We start from the raw sequence: 24049 nt of genomic DNA, 5'->3' as shown, positions 1-24049 counted from the left end.
AATAGTGCACATGCCATTCAACAAATTGACATTTTCATCAGACGGAGACATCAGGATACTGCCAAACTCTGCTCCCAGGGGAGTTCAGGAGTAGAACAGGACTTTCTGCCCTGACGACTCTGATTAATCTCCTGGACATTCAAATTGCTATAATAAATGTCTCCAATAAATGTTGGCATTGGAAAAGAGTGGTCTACCTGGCATGATGCACCAAAATTAAATGCCTAGATAAGGATGAAACAGCTTACTTTGGAATACAAATGTGAAGTTTAGCATACAATAAAAGTAAATGTGACCAGGGACCATCAAGATTTTAAATAATACAATTAGTAAAAAATAGGTGGCATTAAGTTACATAATAATACTGCATTTCTTAAATAATAATACAATATTTATGGTTCTTTTTTGTCATTTTTGGAACTTAACAGCCCTTGGTCCCCATTCACTTTCATTGTATAGAAAAGAACGACAGCACAATGTCTGCTAAATTTCTCTTTTATGTTCCATGAGAGAAAGTCTTACAGGTTTGGAATGGGACAAGAAGGTGATGGCAGAGTTTTCATTTTTGGGTAAACTATCCTTAAAGCTCCTGCTGATGTGAAGACCCATTCCTTCCGCCTTCATCAAACCTGATAAAATCTTCCTTCAGAAACAAACACCAGGGAAATAACAACACAAAAACGAGAGGGAAGAACAAACAAATAATGTTATTCTTGTGATATCAAATCAGGGAGATTTCAGGAGAATTGTCTCTCTCTGTTTACTCTGGGAAAACCCACTACTGTGGATGAGTCACTGTTTACTAGCCATTTACAAACAACATTCTGCTTCAAATACAACATTGTGCATAACAAATTGGTTCCATGTCAATTCAAGATGTGTAACCTGTAATTTTAAGTTTCTGTTACACTTTGCATTTGGTTCCATAAACCATATCTTTATAACATAAACCAAACACTTAGTTTATTTGTTCTTTCTGCCATATGTCTCTAGAGACCACATAACAGGTTTCAGCAGACTGAATCATGTGGCACATGCTATTGATCAGATGTTGTTAAGTCTACGCGTCCTTATTAAGTCTTCCTTTACCCTCTACACCCCAGTTCCTGTAACCCAAGAACCATCAGTTCAGTGAATGATTGCACCCTGGGGCCATACTGACACCTGGTCAAAGAAAACATAGATGAGGGATTTGAAGTTGAAGTCTGAGAGTTAGAAAGGAGAAGGTTACTCACAGATGTAGTAGTATTCGTGGCCTGGGCGAAACTCAAAGCCCAGAGAGAAGGGTGTGAAGAGCTGGAACTTCTCTGAGAACTTAAGAGGCCCGTTTGGACTCATTGGGCGGTTGCATTCCCAGCGCTTGAAGCCTTTCATGTGGTGGTTGCAGGTGGTGTAGCCGTCATAGTTGACCATAAAAAGGATGTAACGTTCCATGCGCTCCTGAGGAAGATGGTCCTCGTAGTGCGGACAGTAGATGTCCAGGTAGTCGTTGATGGCCACCTCCACTGTGTATTCACCATGCAAGAATCTGCAAAAAAACACAAACAACTTACTTGAGATTCAAAAAATTGTAAAAGATCTCACAATGACAGGCCGAAGATTGAGAATGTAACATATTTTAACACAAAACTCTTTTATCAGACAAAAAAATAAATTGCTAGTAGCTCCTGTCACTCATACTGAAGATATTCCCTGTGTTGTATGTGACAGGATGGGATTGGTCAAGGGGGATTTGGTGCTAAAGGCCGAACTGACTGGAATGACCAAGTGGAAGTGGATGAGCAGAGATTGACAGGGGTTCAGAGAGAGAAAGCCACTTCATTAAGAGTTTTCACACGGTCTGGCTTCAACCCAGCTCTTCTGAAATGAGTTTGCTGGCTGGGGCAATTTAGACACAAATTGAGCACCTGCAGGAAGGTACGACTCAAGATACAGAAACAGCAGTCACTTGGCTAGAAACTGGGACTTCATATGCAGACAAACTACAATGTGGATATACTGTGGACCTAAAAGGCATTTGGACGTTAAAGGGATAGTTCACCCAAAAATCTAAATTCTGTCATTGTTTACTCATCCTCACATCAAATTACTCAGCCTTTCTTCTGTGGACACAGAAAAAAACATGGTTTTGCTTGAAAAGTGAGGCGTTGTTTTATTTACAGATATTGACAATAAAAATTTTCTACAAGTAAGGTATTTAATCTCCCCCCCCCCCCCCCCCCCCCTTACCTAAATATACATCAGGTTTTCATCTTACAAGAAAACAAACACAGCAAAACAAACTCTCTCTGTGTGTGTGTGTGTGTGTGTGTGTGTGTGTGTGTGTGTGTGAGTTCTTCAGATCCTCTTGTTCTGTCCACAGTGTGAAGATTACATGAATAAGATCTAACGACTCCAGCCGAGAGACTCTAATGGTTTGTCACCAGTGCGGTTGACACACCTGCTCCATCCTCCATTCTCCACACCATCAAAGCAGTCCCCTTCACTATAGACACTACAGAACATAAGCCAGCAAACTCAAATTAAGTGTTCACACTTCGAGAAGCCATACCAAGGCGCTTCATCCAATTTAACAGAATATCAAAGTGAAACAAAGATGAGATGAAATCAGAAGAAATGCACTGGGTTAACAAAAGCCTACACAAAAAAGGTCTGTGCCAAAATCTAGTGAGCTGCCTCTCTGTCTGCATCCCTACTGAAAAGCTCATGACAGATTTGAAACATTCTAAATAGGCAGCAACTTATGATTTATAATTTTTTTTTATTTTTTTATTACAGTTAATTTAAGAAAAATGATGCTATATATATATACATACAAGGAATAACCATCAAGTAAAAATAATAATAAACTCTCCTTACATTTTGAATACATATGAGTGTACACATCTTAATCATTATTTTCAAAAATGTTTTTACATTTATTTTGTAAGATAAAAAGTATTTTTTAACAAATATCATGAATTATTAAAGTTTTTAGGAAGTCGCTCCACATGACATTTCACAAGCTGATATAACATTGCCTTGCCATAAAAAGGTCAAATTATTTGATATTTCTGTATGTTAGTTGCACCACATTATACATTACAAATGTTTTCCAAATACTAGTATCAGTGAATCAGTTTTGTTAAAATATTTTTTTTTTCTGATAAACAATAAAATATTATGCTACATGCTTCTTTCTACTTACTTCTTGGTTTCTTTCAAAGAATTTCATTATTTTGATGGGGCTTTTTTTCATCATCATTCTGGATCAGAACAGTTGTAAAATGCAAAAAAAAAAAAATCATCCAAATTAATTTGTTGCTTTTTGAATTTGGCCAAAATAAGGAGGATTAAACTGCTTATCTTTTAGAAAAGTCTCTGCATTTGGAACGTCTATGAACCGGAGACAGGTTTGGAATGGAACTAAAGACCTTATAAAACCTCCTCCCCCAAAAAAGCAAATCACATGATACACAAAGAAAATTAAAAAAGCTTCACTTTGTCGACAGTGAGTGTAGTCTATATAAATCAGAACATCACCATGGTCTTTTTTTAGGGGAGAGAGGGCAGGGACAGGGCCAGGGGGTGAGGGGGCAGTAGGCAGGGGGTTTGGAGTGAGATTTGGCATAAGATGACAGCTAATCTAGGTCTGGAATTACTGTCAAAGGGCCAAGCCAGGCCAAACACCAGCTGTAGCAGCACATGAAGCTCCTCCAGACATCTCCTTGCCTTATCATAGTGGCCCAGAGAACAACCTCATTCACATCACACACTGCATGACTTTCCTATCCCTTTCTCCATTTCTTTCTGTCACTTTTTTTTTTTTTTGTCCATCAGCAATACTTTAAACCCCAGAGCTTATATAAACGGCAACATGGACTACATCACTGATGGTGTCCTAGTTCGCCTCGTCAACAAAAAGCTCAATGAAACATAAAAAATAATACTAATAATACTAATAATAAATAAATAAACATGTTCTTCTTATAGCGCCTCAGCACCTCGATATTTCTCTTCCTAGAAAGGAAAATACTTCATTCTCTGCAGAGATGCGCAAACTCCATCTTATTTTCTTCTTGAGTGTTTTTGTGTCAGTTTGCCTCTAATCACAGCTTTCCAGTAAACGGTATCGAGAGCTCAGCAAAGAGTAATGGAAGCAGAACTTCGCCATAGGACCCTCCTGATGTTTACGGAGCCCTAAATTTAATCATCCTCCAAAAAAAACAACAACAAAAAAAACATGTGTTAGCTGCCCTTTAATACAAAGTGCAATATCATTACTACACATTTCGTGGGTCAGGCATATCTCTTTCAGATTTATATGGTGCATTATGCCTTAACAAATCGATATCAATGCCCCTTCCTCCCTTTCACTCCCAGATGTCATTAAATCTGGAGTCGTCGGCCAAATGATCCAACACACCGAGGCAACACGTCATTCCCTTTGATTCAAAAGTATCTTGTTATAAAAAATGACCTTACAGCCAGTGGCTTGTGGGTACAGGGTGGCGGAGGGAGGAGATGACAGATGGAAATATCAATAAGTGAGCCCAGAATGTTTAGAGAGAGCTAATGCATGCAGTTAGGTGAGCTCGCTTCATCCATCATACTGTATTCACCGGTCTATCTCCTCAGGTCCTCTGAGCACAGTCCTGATCAGACCTCCCTGAACTCCTCCGCTGCTACATCAACAGCTGATCTCATATCATCTCTAAATGAGCTGTATAGCCTCCCTTTCTCAGTGTGATATTTTCATCATTTGTCAACAATACAGATAGAACCCCAAAAAGGTTCTATAGTCTGATGCCAAAAAATAACCTTTTTTTGGTTTTAGAAAGAACACTTTCTTTCTTTTTCTTGACATATTCTCATTTTAAGATTGAATGGAAAACAAAATGGGACCTTTGCTAAAGTTTTCTTCTCAGAACTTTCTCCTAAGAAAAATATCCTCAACATCACACGTCTCTTCAGAAGATATCTCAATAATGTGGGCTGAAATTTGTCAAGATAACCTGTGTAATCAAAAGTCTGAATGTATGAACTCATGGAAACCAAATGATCTGAGCATTGCTATCTACTTATTAGGGGTTCAAGCACGAAGTAATTGTAATTGTTTGTAACTATTGTAATTGTCCAAACCATAAGTGCTAGAGACTTGAAACTTGGCCAGGTGGTAGTACAAAAATCGAGGAGAGGTTGACAGAGTATTACCCAGATTAGCCAATAGGTGGCACTACAGCAACCAAAAGCGCAAAACTGCTCATACTGTAACTCCTAGACCGTATGTCGTAGACTCAAGAGTCTTATATCATTGGAATCCAGACCTCATGAAGAACAAAACGTATATCTAAGATTTCATTTCTGGTATGCAAAATTTTCCGCCATTTTGAATTTTGTCAAAAAACTACTTTTGCAAACCAGTCCTAGGTTTTTCGCCCGATCAGAACCAAACCAGTGCAGAAATGTTCTCTGGACTCTGAATATCAAATTATCAAAAGAAAAGTTGAAATTTCGATTCACGGTTGCTAAGGGGCACCAGAACGTGCGTTGTGGGAGGAGCCTATATTACTAAAATGGCTATAACTCGGGATGTAAATGAGATATCTTCACCAAACTCGATAAACATATGTATGAGTTCAATTTGAGGTCACAGTAAAAATCGCGACGATTGAACACTAAGTGGCGCTATAACATGAAAAACACATATAAAGGGCCATGACCACTTGACCGTTAGTCCGATTGCCTTGAAAATTGGTATGCAGTGTCTTTGTCAAAGGTGCCATGTATGTCTATAAGGACATTGTCGTATCTCGAAAAACATGGCCGCCATCGGCCAATGAAGTTTGAGCACTTATTAGACAAGGTTATCGGAGGCCGATCGGAACGAAACTCGATGGGCATGTTTGACTCATGGCCCTAGAGGTCTGTAATAATTCTGAAAGAAATTGGCCACTAGTTGGCACTAACGAGTTTTACGGCTCTGTAATCACGTGGTGTTACACATATCAACACAATATGCATATCATTTGATAGATCTCCTCATACTGAACAACTTTGCCTCAAGAATCACTGCTGTCAATGATTAAATATTTCATAATGAATGAAAAGTGTTCAAAAGCGTTCATTAAATATGTTCAATGAAAAGTGTTCAAAAGCGTTCATTAAATATTCGCGAATATATTAAAAACCTATTTTTGTAAACTAGTCCTAGGTTTTTCGCCCGATCTGAATCAAACCAGTCTAGGACAATTCTCTGGACTCTCTAGAGCAGTGGTTTTCAAACCCTGGGTCCCACCCGAGGGTCGCGAGACTTAAAAAATGGGTCGCCAGGATGATTTAAGGAAAATATAATTAAATTAAAAAACAAAATTTGTTTTCATAAAATCATAGTCTATAGGCCTATATAAAAGAAACACGCGAAATATGGCTATTTAAACAACTGAGTTTGGTTCATTTCTGTTTCAAAGGAAACCGAGACGGCACGCGATGTTCCCGGACGCGCGCGCATCGACATAGGCTCGGTCCTGCACCTCCGTGGTATCGCGGTTGCGGCACAGGCGATGAAACGTCAGAAACAACAACAGGTGACTAAGCTATCGTTATACGATCCCGCTCTTATTCATGCAAATGCTTTTAAACCATTCATGCGCGACAAGACAAAAGAGAACGCGCTGTCAGTATGTCCTCCTGACACACACACACACGACCCACAGATAGACGCGCGCCAGTATCAAGTTCTCTTTCGCGCTAGAACGAACAACACACATGTATGCCAAAATGTCTGTTTTGTCGAGTATCCTCACAAGAACAGTCTTAAATGAGTTAAATAAAATCTTAAATGAAAGTAAAGAGTAGTGAGAGAATGGGATGCGTGAGATCGTCAGCTGTGGCTGGTCCTAAAGTGGCAGCAGCTAATTCTCTGAGAAAATTACTAACTGCTCTTGACTAAAGAATGCGTGTAGCTTTAATACGGATTTCTCTATATTTAGTTTATAATTTATGCAGTGCGGAATGTTTTGATCCAATTTCTGTATATTTCATATCTGTTAGACAGGAAAGGCACAGGTAAATATGACATTTATAATGGGTTTATGTAAGGTTTGTTTTAAGTTCACTTAAATTAAAAGTTTTTATATTTTAGCCTAATAAATATAAAAAATTTGGGGGGATAATCATTTTCATTTTTTCTTAGAAGCCTATAATAAATAATAGTTTAGCATCCAAATAAATCGCGAATATGGAAAAAAAAAAATTATTCGAATGAGAGAGTTAGGTGAGCCCAACGAAATTATTTCGTTTTGGCTTGTTTATAGATATTTTTTTCATTCTTGTTCTGTTCTGAATATCATTAAATTTGAAGGATTTGTTGTGGAATATTTTTAGTGAATTTTTTAAGCATACATCAAACGATAGTAGGCTATATTAATTGGTTAAAATTCTTACAATGGTTAATGGTTAACCGGTTAATTAGCATCCCTGTAGCTTTAGCTAGATCAAAAGAGTGCAGAATCAACTTTGCGTTGCGATCGCGTCACGGATAAGCCACTGCACGTGCATCATCAAAAGCGGTTGTTAAGAAAAGGCTTAAGAATAGGCCTATATAGGCCTATGGGTCGCGTAAAAAAAAAAAAAAAAAAAAAGGGTCGCTCTTGAAAAAGTTTGAAAACCACTGCTCTAGAGATCAAGAATTATCAACAAAAATTTAACTTTGCCATTTGGGTTGCTATAACAGCGTCATTTAGAAAATGGGTGTGGCAAAAAACACTGAAAAGCCTATAAATCCTAAACGCAAAAATAAAAATTACCTGTATTGGCTGTAAATGGTCTTTTCCATCTATTATGTCAGTGGTTACTTGCTTGCTAAATAAAACGTAACATCTTTTTACGTGCGTGTCCTTAAAGGCTTAAACGCTTGAACCCAGAAAAATGCTGCTTGCAGCTTTAATACAATAGCTACAATTGTCTCAATAGATTCTGCAATGCAATGCAATGTTCCTCGGGTTCTCCTGAATAAAACACAGGAACAGATCTGAACATATAATGTAACATCTACATTTTTAAACTCTAATGAACCAAGGGGCCAGCTCAACACAATACAGCAAATAATAGAAGTAGGGTTCTTTGCAGAAATTAAGGTGAAGCAAAAAACTAACAAATCATATTTATTTTAAGGCTGATACTCTTTTCTTCATGAATTTTGTTTCAGATTTAATTTAATTCTAAAGTATGCAATCAGCGAGGCTGTAAGATATTACATCTTAGAAAGTACAAAACCTGTACTAAGTTTCTTGCTCTTCCTATTTGGAGAAAATGTATGTGTGCAGAAATCCAACTCTGGATTTTGGGGCTCTTTGGGCTTTAGTTCATTCTTCAGCCTCTATCATTTCAACAGGACATCAATTAATCAGACCAAACTACTCTCTTTTGGCGTGTTTAGAAGGAGGGTGACTCTCTGGGTGAACTTTCCTGGCGGTTGCGGTTAAAGAAGGGGTTTGAAGTGCTGTGTTTTTTACGTCAGTGTCTGGCCGGCAGAGAGCCTCAGATCCAGATTTCAGAACTTCCTTAAGTAAATGTTTGCCTGTAGAAGAGCCTGTTTTCCAGGCCCATAGTAGGAAGCATCTTTAATGGAAGAGGTTCAAACCAAGAAAGCAGATCAGATAAGACAGAATTCATGATTTATCATGATATTTAGACCCTCCTGGTTGGTACAAACAATGTTGCGAATTTCAGAAATGGGTTAATGAAGTGGAAAAGTGGTTTTGAGTATTTCATAAATAAAACATCTATGGATTATATTTCTACAACCACCGAAGGTTGGGGTCGGGCGGGGGTCTACCTCTGTACAACTGGATGAAGACAGTCCAGCTGTCTGCAAGGAGAGAGAAATGAGACAACTCTGTTCGTCTTTAGAAAGCCATAGACTCTGAGCAAGTCATTCATTATATTTTGCACCACAACTTGCCACAGAGCAGATGCTAAAATTTGCCAAGTTCTGTCAGGTCAAACAAAAATGATGAGTTTGTGAAGGTCTTCTGGAGTTTGGCCCTCATTTGGAAGTTCTTGTTGGTTTTGTCTGTCCTGAACCTTTAGTTGAGTTGCAGCCAAAGCAAATATGTCTGTTTATTTAGCAATTAACCAATGACCAGGCCATAATAGTTTAGGGCAAATAAAGCCAGCTAATAACCTGGCACAAGCCTCACACACTTCGAGGTTATTCTTCTTCATATGCATCACTACCTCCAGCATGCAGCAGGGCTATATGCTGGGCCCACATGAGTTTTGCCCATGAGTGTGTGTTTGTGTGCATGTGCGCGAGAATGGCCCTTTGTGCCGACGGCTCTGGGTCTGGAACCCATTTCCACATGCTCAGCTTGGGCTTGGTCTGTGGACTACCTCTCCCCATGTGGAACATGTTTATTGTTCTTTGTGTCAGGCAGACGCCGAGACCTCCGTGGCCCCCTCTTCCCTCCACATCTCCCTGCAATCTCTCCTGTTATTCCAACTCTGCTTGAGCAATTTTTCTATCACAGCATTTATGCAAACGTTATCCCAGCTGACCTTCAGCCAGGGCTAAAAAACGTTGTCATGGGAGGGGGGTGGTTGAGAAAAATGAAACAAACAAAAAAGAAAAAGAATAGGAAAAAAAGCCTCAGAGGACAAAACACATGTGCATGATTTGAGATAAAAAGTAATAGTTGTTTTGTGCTCCTTTTTAAACCCTTCTTTAACACAAAGTTATACGTTCAGATGTGTCGGTCTATGTGTGTATAATTATCCAGGTGCTGTGTGTTTTCTCGAAAGGTCCATGTCCACATCAACCTCCTCTTCACATGGCGTCCTCATTTACTCTGGGCCATCATTAGATAAAAGTGCCCCGTCCTTGCGGGGACACTTGGTTAATTACATTTTTATGCCTCAGCCATTTGTAAGACCTTTTAGTCACTGAAAGACAGTGGGAGAAAATAGAAGGGACCAGTGCAGTCCGGCAAATGAAAGATCTGCAAACAAATCTGTGTTCTATCATCAAAGAAGAACAAAAGCCAAAGCAGCTGCGCTGGGATGCTCTCTGTCATTGTACTGTAGCTCTAATGGGCTGCTAATGGAGAATGTTTACACACACAGCGGCTTCACAACCTCAGTTCAGCTACTCTGCAAGTTGACATCCTTGTATGTAAGAACTGCTTATCCATAAAAAAATTTTTTTTTTAAAATAAAAAGTTTGCTGTTTGCCTTTAATCAACCAGAAGAGTATAGAAGTAACAGGAAAAGGATCAGGAAATGGCTTGAGATGGATTCAGACCCAGGTCACCTGTGCACGTGTTGTAGCATGAACACTGCCATGCCTACATATTTTTAGCCTTTTAAGTTCAAACCGGAGTCAGACAAAGATGGAGAGACTCAAGAAGAAGTGACAACCTGTAGACAACATTTCTGAATCTTCTAGTCATTGATTAGCATATTCTGTCATGATAATCTATAAATCGCATTCCCGGGGACAGGGTTTATGTAAATTTTAGGGTTTGTGATGTCACTAACCTGGGAGGAATGTCGTGTAGTCCCTACCAGCCATTTGTTGTAGTTCTTAAAAAGCAATTTCTTTAAAAGAAAATATCTCCCTTTGCTTAGACTTTTAGATCACATTTTATATAAATGAGAATCATAAAAATTCAAAGACAACTACCATTAGTGGAAATTAGGGTTGCATTGATATTAAAAATGCTGTCTGATACTTATTTTTAATTATAACTGATAAATATTACAATTCTGTACTTTTCTAAATAAATTAAATATAAAACAGTAAACCCACATGTAAATATAGGCATCACAACATTAAAATGTAATGTAATAAAATATATATTAATTCAGAGATTTGCAAAATATTAACAGTTTAGTAAAATTATTATTATTATTATTATTTTTATTTGAGCGTTAAATGGAAACAAGAAAATTGCATGCACAATTAAGCATCTAAAATTGGACGATACCAATAAATAAATACAGCTGCAAGCAGCACTTATCGGGACCAAGTGCAAAGAAGTCAATAAGACATGCCAACATGGCTGGGAGTGTCAGACCAACTGCAACAATGAGAAATTAAAGACATTTAAATACGATTTTAGGCAAAATGGCTGAAAAATCATATATACAGTAACTAAAAATATGATTTAATGGTTTTATCAAGACACAAACCGAGTTTTGTAACGATACACCAATGCATTCGTAAAGTGTTGCATTTAATATCATGATATTATATTGTAATTAATGGCAATGCCCTTGTTTTGTTATATTATAGCGCCACCAAGTGGCGCAGTTCCACCACTTTTTTTGTGTGTTCTCAAAGTGAGCCCATACATGTGTGTGTCAAATTTGGTGAAAATATCTAATTTTGTTTTGGAGTTATAGACATTTATATATATGAGAGCATAAAAAAATGACCCATGGGCGACTTTGATTGGATTTTTTCGCCACTTACTATCAAAATATTGACATTTGGGCATTAGCTTTTAGCCAACGACCTATGTTTCCCAACTTCCTACGGTGGTTTCGTCTCGATTCGGTCTAACGGTTTTGAAGATATTGGCAAATGTTTTTTAAGCGCTAATTTACATCATCGCGCTAACCATAAGGAAAAACCTAGAATGTTTGGTATCGTTAGGCTCGGCAAGGATTCAGGAACCTAAGGAGATGACTTCCGTGAAAATAAGTCAACCAAATCCATAAGCTTAACTTTTACAAGTTATAAGCATGTAAATAATTTTTCTGGTCTGAAACTTCTCAGACTCTTTCAGAGCATCGTGCCGATGATCCATACCAAGTTTTGTAACGATTCGTTCATGCGTTCATAAAATACAGAATTATAGAACAACATTCAAAATGGCCGATGCCCAAAATGGCCGATATGGAAAAATTGGATATCAGTCGACTCGGCATGGCGCTCTGAATCTAGCAAGACAACTTTTATGATTTTTGGACAAACCGTTCAGAAGTTATAACCAAAAATAGCCATTTTTTGTATCTCCGGACCAGTAGGTGGCGCTGCACTGAAACGCAGCATGTAGCCTCAAGTCATGCTTGTGATTACATGTACTAAGTTTGGTCTGAATACGAAAAAGCATTGCGGCCTTATGTCTGTTTTTGCAAGCGATACATAAAATTCGTTTGTGCGATATTCAAGAACGGTTTGACAAATCAATTTGAATTCCAAAATTTCTTGGCGGCATGGTCTGAAGATGATCTGGTTCCATTTTCGTGAAAATCGGAGCAACCATCTAGGACAAAGTTCGAAAAAGTAGGTTTAAAAAAAAAAAAATCAAAAAGGCAATTTTATCGTCTTGAGCCAAGGAATCAGTGAGGAAAATAATTTTGTTTCTATCCCTTATGGTTCAAAAGTTATTAGCATAAACATGAGTGAAACTTTGGACGGTTGGTGGCACTAGACAGATTGAGTTAGACACTCCACATTTGCTATGGTGACTGTTCAGACTGTCCTCTATCAGTGTGCCAAATTTCATAACTTTCCCACAAGCAGTTCTATGGGCTGCATAGACTTCCATACGGACGAAGAAGAAGAAGAAACGGAAGAAGAAGAATAAGAACACCAACGATTTCAATAGGTGCCTACGCACTATCAGTGCTTGGCCCCTAATAACAATAAATATTCTAATTCTGGCCAATAACTAATATACAGTATTGTCAAAAATATATTGCTTTATCAAAAAATGTTTTATATATATATATATGTTTACAGAAAATGTACAATACAACATATTTATTATGCATTTTACATCATAACTTTTCTGTTATACATTTTTCAAAACCTAAAACTTTACAGGTTTATATCATATTTTAAATCCTAGGTTGTCAAAGTGGTCTCAGATACTTGTACGCCACTGTATTTATATATATTCTTTCCCTTTCAAATGAACTTTTCTCAAACTTTATGATAAATACTGTTATTAGGAGTTGAGGATGTCTGGCAGTTATTTTAAATTTGCACGTTTGGATCTCATCGTCACTACAAGCTCTGACGGCGAGTGTAATGAGGCTTCTGGGATTTAATGGCTCAGCTAAGAAACTTCCTCATACCTGCAGATTCCTGTTGAGAAGACACTCTGCATCCCGTCTTTATCCCTCACCGCCCCCCAAAACACACACTGCCTAAAACAATGCACACTGGTCGTTCCACTTTCGACAACACACAACCCTTAAAACACCACAAACCACCCACGAGACTCACAGACTTCCTACAACACACACACTCTCACCCAAAATACATATTCTTCTGAGTGAAGAAACTATTTATTTCCTCCCAAATCCAACAAAAAACAACAATCTATCTGCAGGGTTGTGGAAGCAGGAAAAAAGCACACATTTGTAGGCCTGTGTGTGTGAGAGAGAAACAGCAGTAGTTTGTGGGTGGTAATGGCAGACGAGAGAGATTAAAAGGGATTTTTCTGGCACACACACCTTGAAAACAAGGTTTACCTAAAGCAAAAACACACATACACCTTCATCACACAATACACACACAAAAAAAAATGGTGTAGGATTTACTTTGAAATTATTTTCACTCGGAAATTGCTACATTTCACAAATAATTAGAAAAAAGCAAGTGTCACATTTAACATGGCATTTTGAAGTAGAGCAATTAAAAAAAAAAAAAAAAAAAAAAAAAAAAACATACAGTGTACCTGCACACGTCTAACTTTCTAAGTTTATTATAATTACCAGCACAATCCCTAAGAGATAATATTTATTTATATTAAAGGTTACACACACAGATACTGTACAAACTGTATACTGTGTACAACACATACATATTATAAACTATATTTATATAAGACAAAATATTAGCTTAAATTCAAGCCGCTTGTTTTCATTCTGACACCTTCATCAATAATTTCATTTCATTTTACAAATAAAAAAGGTGAAACATGGAAAACATACAGATATGTTAAGTGCAGGCACATTTTACCTCAGCCATATGTAATAACTTTCAGGTTAAATACAATGTGTACGTCATGGCGCAGTACCAGATTACTGATTAAAGGGAATTAAATACATTCTCTTTGCATGTTACGTCCTCTAGAGGGCTGCTGGGATCTGCGCTGTCTGATTGTGAGTGCTTTTCTCCATAGTGTGATAACATGCTGTTTTCTCATCATGGGGTGAGTAAACACCTGTCTTAGAAAATACACCATCGCAAACAAACAAACAAGAGCGCAGTGAGATACTCAGTCGCTCGTGCGTTCTGACGCATGTACACATGCACTAAACACACATGCATATGCAGGAAACCCTGTATATGTCACACACACACACACACACACACACACACACACACACACACACACACACACACACACACACACACACACACACACACACACACACACACACACACACACACACACACACACACACACACACACACACACACACCACACACACGTTACCCATCACAGAAAACTTCCTGCATTTTTAATTTTTTTTAAAAACATCAACACACACACTATAATACCCTCTTCCTAATTGTCACTCCCATAACAAACACACGCACACGCACACGCACACGCACACGCACACGCACACACACACATAAAAAAAAAAATATGGAAGGTTTCTACCTCTCGGCATTAAAAAGGACTGGGTTTGTCAGAGGGCATCAAACAGAAAATGATGGTAATGCCATGTACTCTAAAGCTAAGTGTATCACCCGTCCCACTCTCCCTGACCTGCCCTCTTTGTCTTTTTTAACACCATTAGCAAAGTGCAGTGTAATAACGTTATAAGCCCGCCCCGGCCCGCAGGAGAAGGATTGGGTGACGGACTCTCATCCACTTGCCGCTCTCATCTTGCCCGGCTTCTTTTAAAAGGGATTGATGCATTTTTTTTCTTTCTTGCCATTTACACTCAGTCAAACATCTTGCACGGAATCCTTTCACCTAAAAGTAATAACCACTGTTCTCCATGCTTTTCTTGAGGAAAGAAAGTTTTTAAAAAGATCCTCAACATGATGTGCTAACCCAAAAATGTACTTTTGTCTAACTAGTTTAGTTAAAAAAAAAAGAGTCATTAATCTGCAGCTTCTTTGGTCAGAACGTATGCTTTTAGCTAACAAATGAAAATTAGACAAAACAGCAGGAAACAAACCAAACAATGTGTTTTTGTATGTGTGTTCACATGAGAAAGATCATACCAAAACATCTTATAAAAAAACATAGGGTATTTGTATTTATTCTATGAAAGCCATAAGCAATTAGCAGTTTTGCTAACTTCTGCCATTTTGTAAACTTAAACCCAAAACCCTAAAAAGAGACATCTGGTTCCAAAAAATATCTTTCTCTATTCAACTTGATCTGTGTATTTTGACAAAATATTATAGGGTGATTAATATTTCTATTAATATTTGTTAGTTTTCTTGTAAGGTGTTTCAATACTGGTGGCCTACTTGAAAAAAAAATTAAAAAAAATAGGAAAGGGCAAGTGGGATTCAGGTAAAGTGGGCCACCTTAAACCTTTGGTAATTATAATCAAATTAATTAAATACATTGAGATTCACTGGTTATTTTATATGTATAATTTACTTTTTTTATAAAACAGAAATGAGTATGCAGAATTTTTTTAACAATATGGGTACATTTGAAATGTTCCTCTTATTCAGTTTTTTTTTATTTTTTTAGTTCATTTTCATCATTATTCCGATTTCTGAATATTCTGATATTTAGATTTCATCATATTTAATGATAACAACATGTTCTATCAGTTGTTTTGAATTTTACTGTTTTTTAAATGTTTTTGGGTTTGCTCAATACAGCATGTTGTTCAATGTGTTTGTTTTGTCTTAAAAATGTGCTTTAATTATACATTATGAAGATTGTTAATTGAATTGATTGATTAATTTAGCTTGACATAAATAGAAAAACATTGCATTATATGTCATTTTTCTGTAAATACTGTCCAAATGCAACCCTGAACAGGCAGAGGTGAAGGAACAGTGCTGAAATGGTCTTTCGTTACATTTGAATTCTCCGCTGTAAATCGATCTCATGCATACTATGGCGCAGTGATTGGATTGAATGAGCTCTTTGTCATGAATAAATGCAGAGAAGCCTCAGAACCGGATGACGTAGAATCGTGCTCTCCAGCCCTGGCAGCCAATCACACACTCCTGATGCATGCTTCTACCTCAGATTACGTGACGTTGCTTCAACCCGGAAAAACGAAATTGCTCTGAAAAACGCTAAAAATAACCAATTTCCACTTATTGGTCAAATGTATGAGTGCTTTTCGTGTTTTCTTAATTCCCCATGTTGCTTTTTTATTGTACTATTCGATTGTATTATTATGGTGGTCATCAGAATTATTTTAAGGTAAAAACAGATTTTGATAGTATATAGTAGATTAGTATATAGACATATCACCTAATGTAAGTTATAAGTTGCTAAATATACGTACAGGCAACAATACACCATACCATAATCACTGTATTTTATTACCACAGCTGCCAGTTTTTTTTTTTTTTTTTTTTTTTTTTTGCAGTATATTTAACAGGATAGTTTATCAGTGTTTTTTCCTTTTCCAACTCTAATTTGAATCAGCACATTGGAAGGCTAATGGACAAGCAAACCCTGGCATGCGGGCACAGTGAGCTGGGAGGTGAAGTGAAATCCATCCAAACATTCAGGCAACATTCTTTCATATCAATTACAGAGGGATAATTTCTTAGATAACCACCAGAACTTGCAGAGTCATCAAGACCTGTGTGTTTTTATCCCCACTTTAACCTACACCAGGTAATGTGGGCCACACCCCTAAAAAACCCAACGGTCGAGCATGTTTGGGAGTGCGCACGATGGGTCGGCTCAGGTGGAGGTCTGCCAGCTCCACCCGCAACCTGAGCCTTGTAATGACAAGGGCCGAGACAAAGCAGGCAGTGTAGTCACCATCCAGCTCCCAGGCAAGTCTCCCAGATGTGAGATAAAAGATACAAGCACGGAGACAAAGTTATCTGCAGCCTGCATCAGCCAGTGGGGAAACGGGAAACCTGAGCCTATTGAGGCGACTGGATCAGTGTGTCTGAAACGCCCACAGGAGTAGAAGACGGTGGTAGTGCGGTGCAGCCCCCTGGGTGGAGAGGGCCAAAACACAAGTAACCCAAGCCCAGACTACCGCCCATTTCCCAGGATCCCCATCCTCCTCACCCCCAACCGCCATCCCAACAGAGTCTGCTTAGGTTTTCTTTTCCAAACACTATTCTACAGTGATGAGATGACAGACTTGGCTAGGAGATACGTCTGTTGTCACCAGACTCGTCCACTTCTTCTTGCCCTTTCATGTAGTAGTCATGCATTAGCTGTGTTTTTCTTTGTGAAAGGTGACAGAGTGAGAATGGATCCCCGTGGAGTCCCCTCGGTTTCTGTTTGCGGTCAGATCACAGGGCACAACCTTTTTCTGAAAAGTAATGAACTAAGATCAGAGGTTTATGATGTCAAGCAAAAATGGCGAGCCGGAAAATGCATGGAAAGGATATGTAAACTATGTAAAAAAAAAAAAAATCATCCTTATGCTTCTATCTGAGCCCGAGAAAATATGGCCCTCTCTTTAAAGGGCTATTTTATATTTCTTACAGAGCACTGAGGCGGCCAGCGCTGATGAAAAGGGCGAGTGCTTAGCCGACAAAGGGTAATGCATTTTTCATGACCTTGTACATGACATGTCTACATTTACATTTATGTTCTTAGCAGATGCTTATGAAACTGGCTTACAATAAATTGCACAAATCATGTTAATGGCTATTCCTGGCATAGGATGAGAATGCCTGCTGCATGCTAGGCTATGCCTTACAGCAAAAATGAAACATAATACAACGTAATAATTTAAAATTACCATGATTACAAATAATATCAGATTCCTGCTAAAATAGTACATGTCCAGTGTATTTTACACATGGGTCAATACATATAACTCTCCACAAAAAAATAAAAAAATAAAAAATGGTGCCAAGTTCTTAGAAATGTGCTCTTTGTATTCATATTGTTTTTTTTTGTTTTTTTTTTTACGTGTAATCCTTTTTTTAAGAAAGACTGAAATTCAAGAAAGACTAAAAATGTCAAAATTTTAACCAAGTAAAAAGTATTTCAATATTTACCAAATTATACCTTGAATATGTGTACATCAAAGCTTTTAAATTAATTTTTCATGGTAAATTTATTACAAATATTATGAATTAACAATTTATAAATGTCACATCACATGAACTAACCTTGCCTTTTCATAAAAATGTAAAATTATATTTTAAGAAACTGTATTAACCTTGACACAAAGTCATGAAGGTATACTTTCTTTGATACTGTATCACTTCCTGTTTTTTTTCCCTCCATGTTTCTGCATGTTGGTTGTCCATTTTGTGGAAAAAATATTTGTAATTAGGCTTTTTTCTTCATTTTGATAATATGCTCTTCAAAAAAAAAAAAAAAAAAAACGTAAATTTTAAAAATCATGCTCATCATAGAGGATGTATATTAGAAATACATTTTAATGTATTTTTGAATACTTAAATAGACAGGACAAAAAAGATTTGAGTCATCTCATTGACCCTAATGCTACAGATGAGTCAATGATGAGTAAATTCAACACACTAGGGCTGGGTATTGACACAAATTTTATGATTTGATTTGATTTTGATTCACAAGCTTGCAATTAGATTCAATGCTGATTAATTGGGGTGTGTATCAGGTACAGTACACGGAAAATATTCTCAAGGAAAAAATATCTCTCAACTATTGCTGTAAACTATACAAAGAACCCCAGTTGGTACATATTAAATTACTATAATAATTTAAATTACTATAATACATATTACTATAATATTAAAAGCTCAAATTAACTGATTTGGAAATGGCTACTTATATTTAAATTACACAAATTACACTTAAAAAAAAAAAAATATAGGTGACTGTCATAAAAACGTGATGATAAAACATACATTAAATACTGAGGAACAGGTTAACCAAAGATACAATTAATATGCAATATAGAGCATATATCAAGCAAATTGCTCCTTTCTAGAGTTTTTGTTTTTTTCTAGCTGACTTATGAGTTTAGAATTTATAATTAATTTTTAAGAAGTCTTTCCACGGTTGAAACACAGATTGAGCAATTACATGAGACATTATACAGATTTCATTAAGTAGGTAAGTACTATATCTTTCAACATGCCTTCCGTTATTCATTCGTGTCTATTTCGTGCTGGAACTAGTAAAGAGGTAGAAATGATCAGTTCACATGCGATCAGTGGTGCCGGTTCTCTTGTACTGAGGCTCTACAGTGATCATTCACGGCACATTAAAGAGTGCCAAAGTTGTATTTATTGTTTGACATTTCATAATAGAATTGACAGAATTTGAAAGAAGAAACATTGTTTCATTCATTTGATTAATAAATCAATATTTTTAACCCAGCTCTACAACAGACTGCATGAAATGAGCAGGATTTAAACATTACAGTATTCAATTTGAGATCTGTTGCAAACGTATATTAAAGATGTGTGTCTCCAGGATTTGTTGGAATGTAGCAGTGGAATAAGTTTTCCATTTATCCAGAGATGTTCCTCACTGTTCCACCAGTGAAGACAAAGTATGGTGGTTTTGGACCGGATCATGCAGAATCCCTTCATGTGGAGGGAAAGAGGGATTAGAAACCTAAAGTGGCTGGGCTGGTGTAGACAGATTTATGAAGGATTGAAAGTATAGTAGGCCAAGCAACTAGCAATAGTATCAACCAGGAAGAGTGTCTTTATATCTACCAGATATTGGCAGACAGCATAGACACATGAGGAGAGATGTAGCAGAAGAGAACCTCCTTTAAAAAGGAACAAAAACAAATCCCAGCAGCAGTATTTTAGACTGATTCTGGAGTAGTGTTACAATGCAACAGGATGCAACACAGTGCACTGGGTGCTTCCAATATAGCTGGAAGATTGATTGTAATGGGGGTGATCTAGTTATATGGTGAGGATATTATTCCACCACCTGGTCACTGAAATTGGTGGTTGCTGGTTCGAGACCAGCAGGATTAAGGAGATGGTGTGGAGCTAATTTTTCCAGCCTAGAACCACCAAGAGGGATAAAAAAAGTCCTAAGGCCCTTCCTGTCAACAGGACACTACTACCTGGCAACTTTCTGACGTACCTTGTTTGCCTTCGTAATAGTGCTCTGTAAAGGCTTTGAAATCAAAGGTGTGCCTGGATCTAAGCAAAACTCTGGCCATTTTGAGCAGGCGGCACAGTAAAGTGACACTGTCAGAGAAGGAGGGGGTAAATGGAATATGTTCCCAATTCTGAGTCTACACTAAGAATGGTCTTTTTTGTCAATTTTTCCTTTCGAGTATCGATAGCTCAGTACAACAAGCACTCAAATTATTTTAAATTAAAAACAATACTGAAATATACTGTGAAAATATGACAAGGAAAAATAACTGCAGGTTATTAAAAATAATGAATATAAAAAATAAATAAGAAATCTATGTTTTTGTAAAAGAAACATCTACTGTATAAGAATTATTTCAAATAACCAAAGTCATATTGTCATTTCAGCTGCGTGAGCTGAAGCCAAAGAGTGAATGATGACCGGTAAACTGAAATGCTTTTCTAGTGGGTTAATTAATTCAACCAAACACATCCTATGGGATTAGTCAGATATATACAACATAAATGTAATATTACAACTTCCATCTGCACAAAAGTGCACAAATACACAAGTGAATTTGAGTGTGCCGGTTTAGAATACCCAACTCCCGTCAGATGCGCTCTTCCCATAACAACAAAAATAAGGGCAATTAAAGCACCACCCAAAATGTTATCTAAAATCAAACTTTTTCACCCTTTAGAACTCTTCAGGGCTCGATGTGCAGCAGCTGTCAGCTGTTATTGGTTAAGCTGAGTGAGAGAGAGTTGGATGTCATGGAAATAAAGACAGCCAGATCAGCTTCAGTGTAACAGACTACAGCTCAGTGCCACATGCTACATGAAACCCAACCACAAAGTCGCACAATGTCTAGATCTAGTCCAACCTTTCTGAACTCTTCCTGAACCCTTCTAGGCGGAGCACCAGCCTGGTACAACAATGCACTTTATGGCTTGAACATGATACTACATGATACTGATTCTGACACACCTTTGGTACGCTGACAGCAAGTGTCTGCGGGAACAAAATTGTGTTTCACTGATTAAAAATGAGTGTGGATCCGTTTAGAAAAAAGAAAAAAAAGAACAGACCAGATAAGATAAGAGTTGACAGAGCAAGTCTAAAGCTACAGCTAAACACAAGCTTGAAGTATTTTGCTAGGGACAAATCTCTCTCTCAGAAGCCTGCGCTAGCCGTCCAAGCTGGGGGGGACAGAATCCATCAGCGAGCCAGACGGCAACTAGGCTGATGGATCGATGGGGGCCATGACCTCCAGCTCTGCACCCTGTGAAGCTGGTTGAGAGAGTGACAGTCAAGATTTACCCATCGATTCGGGATGACAGAAGTAAGGAGCACACGGACGAATGAAAGGAAGGAAGCGATACATTTAGCTCCCTTTGTTAGTCAAGCCTCCTATGTGAATTTCAGCTTCTGTGTTAATCATAGCAAGGTGATCCCAGTGGCTTTCCAGAGGTCTGGGGTCAGGAGCGTAATTTCCCTGCTGTGTGGTTTTTAGGGAGCAGTTATAATTCCCAGAGTTCCACCATCTTCCCTCGGCATCAACAACAGACAACAAATTAACGACAATGGCTGAGGTCCTTCCGCTTGACAGCAAGACTTGAATGAACCCATTTACCCAACCTAGGGTGTGCTTGAGCTAGTCTATATCCCAAAGGGAGGTGCTAATCGCAGTCAGAGAGAAGTGTCTTTCCCCTCAAGACAATCATCAGTGGGTCACCCCATACTGCAGTATTTAACATCGATGGCATTCAGCGTGAATAGCGCTCCGTCAAAAAATGGTAGTTCTTTTTGCAAGCAGCTCAGTGATATCTCAGGCTGGCCCTTGTTTGGCTGGAACCCCATAATTATAAAAGGTTGGGACTGGCTGTCCGCAACAGAGGGCTGCAGCGGGACTGAAATGTGTGCTAATTGAGCCAACAGCATCCAAACCCTCCATCTGTCCATTTTCTCATCTCTAAGGAAACGTCATTCTGAGCTCACTGCAAGCTGCTCTTGGCCACGAAAATACTCACAAATAATGCAGAGGCACAACAGTCCATCAAACACAAAGAAACTCAATACTGTGCTTGTTGAGCATGTCTGACAACTAACTACACATTTTTAAATGGAATCTACTAAACATCATCTTGGAGCACAATTTTTTGAGAGAATTTTAATTTCTTAAGGCGACTCTGCTTATTTTGGGTCAATGACAAACAAGAGTGTCCATGGTGAATAAAAGACCAAATCTTTTCATGTTGGTTTCATATGGTTTTAAATAAAACTTTTATACCATTTTCAACAAAAAAATTAATCGAATGACTAAAAGTGTGTAAAAGATTCAGAATTATAATGAAGACATTAAAATGAGCTGATAACAGAAAATGTGTATTTTATTCATTTCATATTCAAGCTATTCAAACATATAATTTTAATTGATTAATTATAAACCATATAGATGTTTTTGGCATATGAAATGTCAGTAGTGTGAAACAGCTATGATCCCTTACGTCAAAACTCTGAGCAGTGAACTGGAAAGGGAAATCCCAGAAAGCTGGGCGACATATTTTTTTCTGTCCAGGTTCACACCTATTTCCTGAATCCTGCAGAAACCGTGTCTTTGACTCTCGGTGGTCATTAAGCCAACTGTAGGGCTAATTGAGCATGGTGTTGTGTGTCATCAGTGCATGGAGAGAGCCTGCTGCACACTGTGTGCTTTCCAAGAATATGTCTCAATCTGCCCATTACAACGAGACAATTTTAGAACTACAACAAATACCAGTGCAACGAGAAAATGGATCAGTAGTTCCAGCACAAATTAGCAAGAACTATATTTTGATTAGCACTTTTAAACAGGTTTGATTTTTTTAAAATAAATGTTATGAGTCAGGTCAGAAGTAGTCTCGCGTAGCCAGACCTTCAGACTGAAGGCAGAAGGTCTGGACTCTATCACACCTTTTCTTGGCCAAGGACCGCCCAAGTTTGACCGCCCGTTTGACTGACATGTAACGCAGTCAATCACAGTTCATGTGTTTCCGCATCATGTTTAGGGGCGTGAAAATATAATGTCGATGTCCCTACAATAACAGACCGGCGTGCATCTAATAAATTATTCATTAAATTACATAATGCAAGTTTACTGCCACAATGGAGCTGCAAACTTCACATACTTTTGAAAATCCAGTGTCTAGTTGATCCTGGTAAGCGCTCAATGCCACAGTTATAAACACAACGGCTTTCGTTTTCCACGAGTTGTTTTGACGTCACGGCATTTGTTTCCTAATTTTGTTTTGGAGGTCTCCTACAACAGGTTTACATGCATCAATGGCCACAAACTGTTTCATTTTCTCATAATAAACATTGCACATCACCACATTTTTTAATGATTCTCAAACGACTCCATGGATGAATCAATCTCTCTAAATCCCTCCTTTCCGTGAACTACTCTGCTTTGATTGGCCAGAAAGCTCAGTCTGTTGTGATTTGTCTACTGCATCCAGTGTGTGTGTCAGAAAAAAAAAAAGCCCATTGCCATAACTGAACTTCAGCTCCATCCGGAGGCAGCTCAGCATTTGTACACACCATAAAATAAAGACAGTAACAAACGATGACGTCGATTTTACCATATCAATCTGACCGCGAGTCCGATGATGAAACATTGGAACAACTAGTCATTGAACCCGAACCTCCATCGCAAGGACAACTTGAGCAGGACGTTTCTCAGTGATACACTACTCAGTTTGAGGTACATTATGAGATGTTGCAACTGTAATTACTCACCATCAGCATTAACAAGTGTATGTCCATCAACAAACCGATGTGTATTTTTCTAATTTATTGCGGTAAACATGTGGGAACTGTATCAGTGACGGTGCATACAT

At 37.9% G+C, this 24049-nt stretch overlaps 1 protein-coding gene across 1 annotated transcript in view; it reads right to left on the bottom strand.

The window, feature by feature from the left end:
• efna2b (ephrin-A2b) overlaps positions 1-24049 on the bottom strand; it is a 155679-nt gene that overhangs the window by 28677 nt on the left and 102953 nt on the right. The window contains exon 2 of the mRNA XM_082156797.1: positions 1236-1528. Coding sequence (XP_082012923.1) covers positions 1236-1528 — 293 coding nt within the window. The remainder of the gene's footprint in view (positions 1-1235; positions 1529-24049) is intronic.

This window comes from Leuciscus leuciscus (genome assembly GCF_965113295.1).
Source record: "Leuciscus leuciscus genome assembly, chromosome: 23".
Lineage (NCBI taxonomy): Eukaryota > Metazoa > Chordata > Actinopteri > Cypriniformes > Leuciscidae > Leuciscus > Leuciscus leuciscus.
Note: the sequence above shows the minus strand (reverse complement) of the source record. Positions and strands in the feature narration are given on the sequence as shown.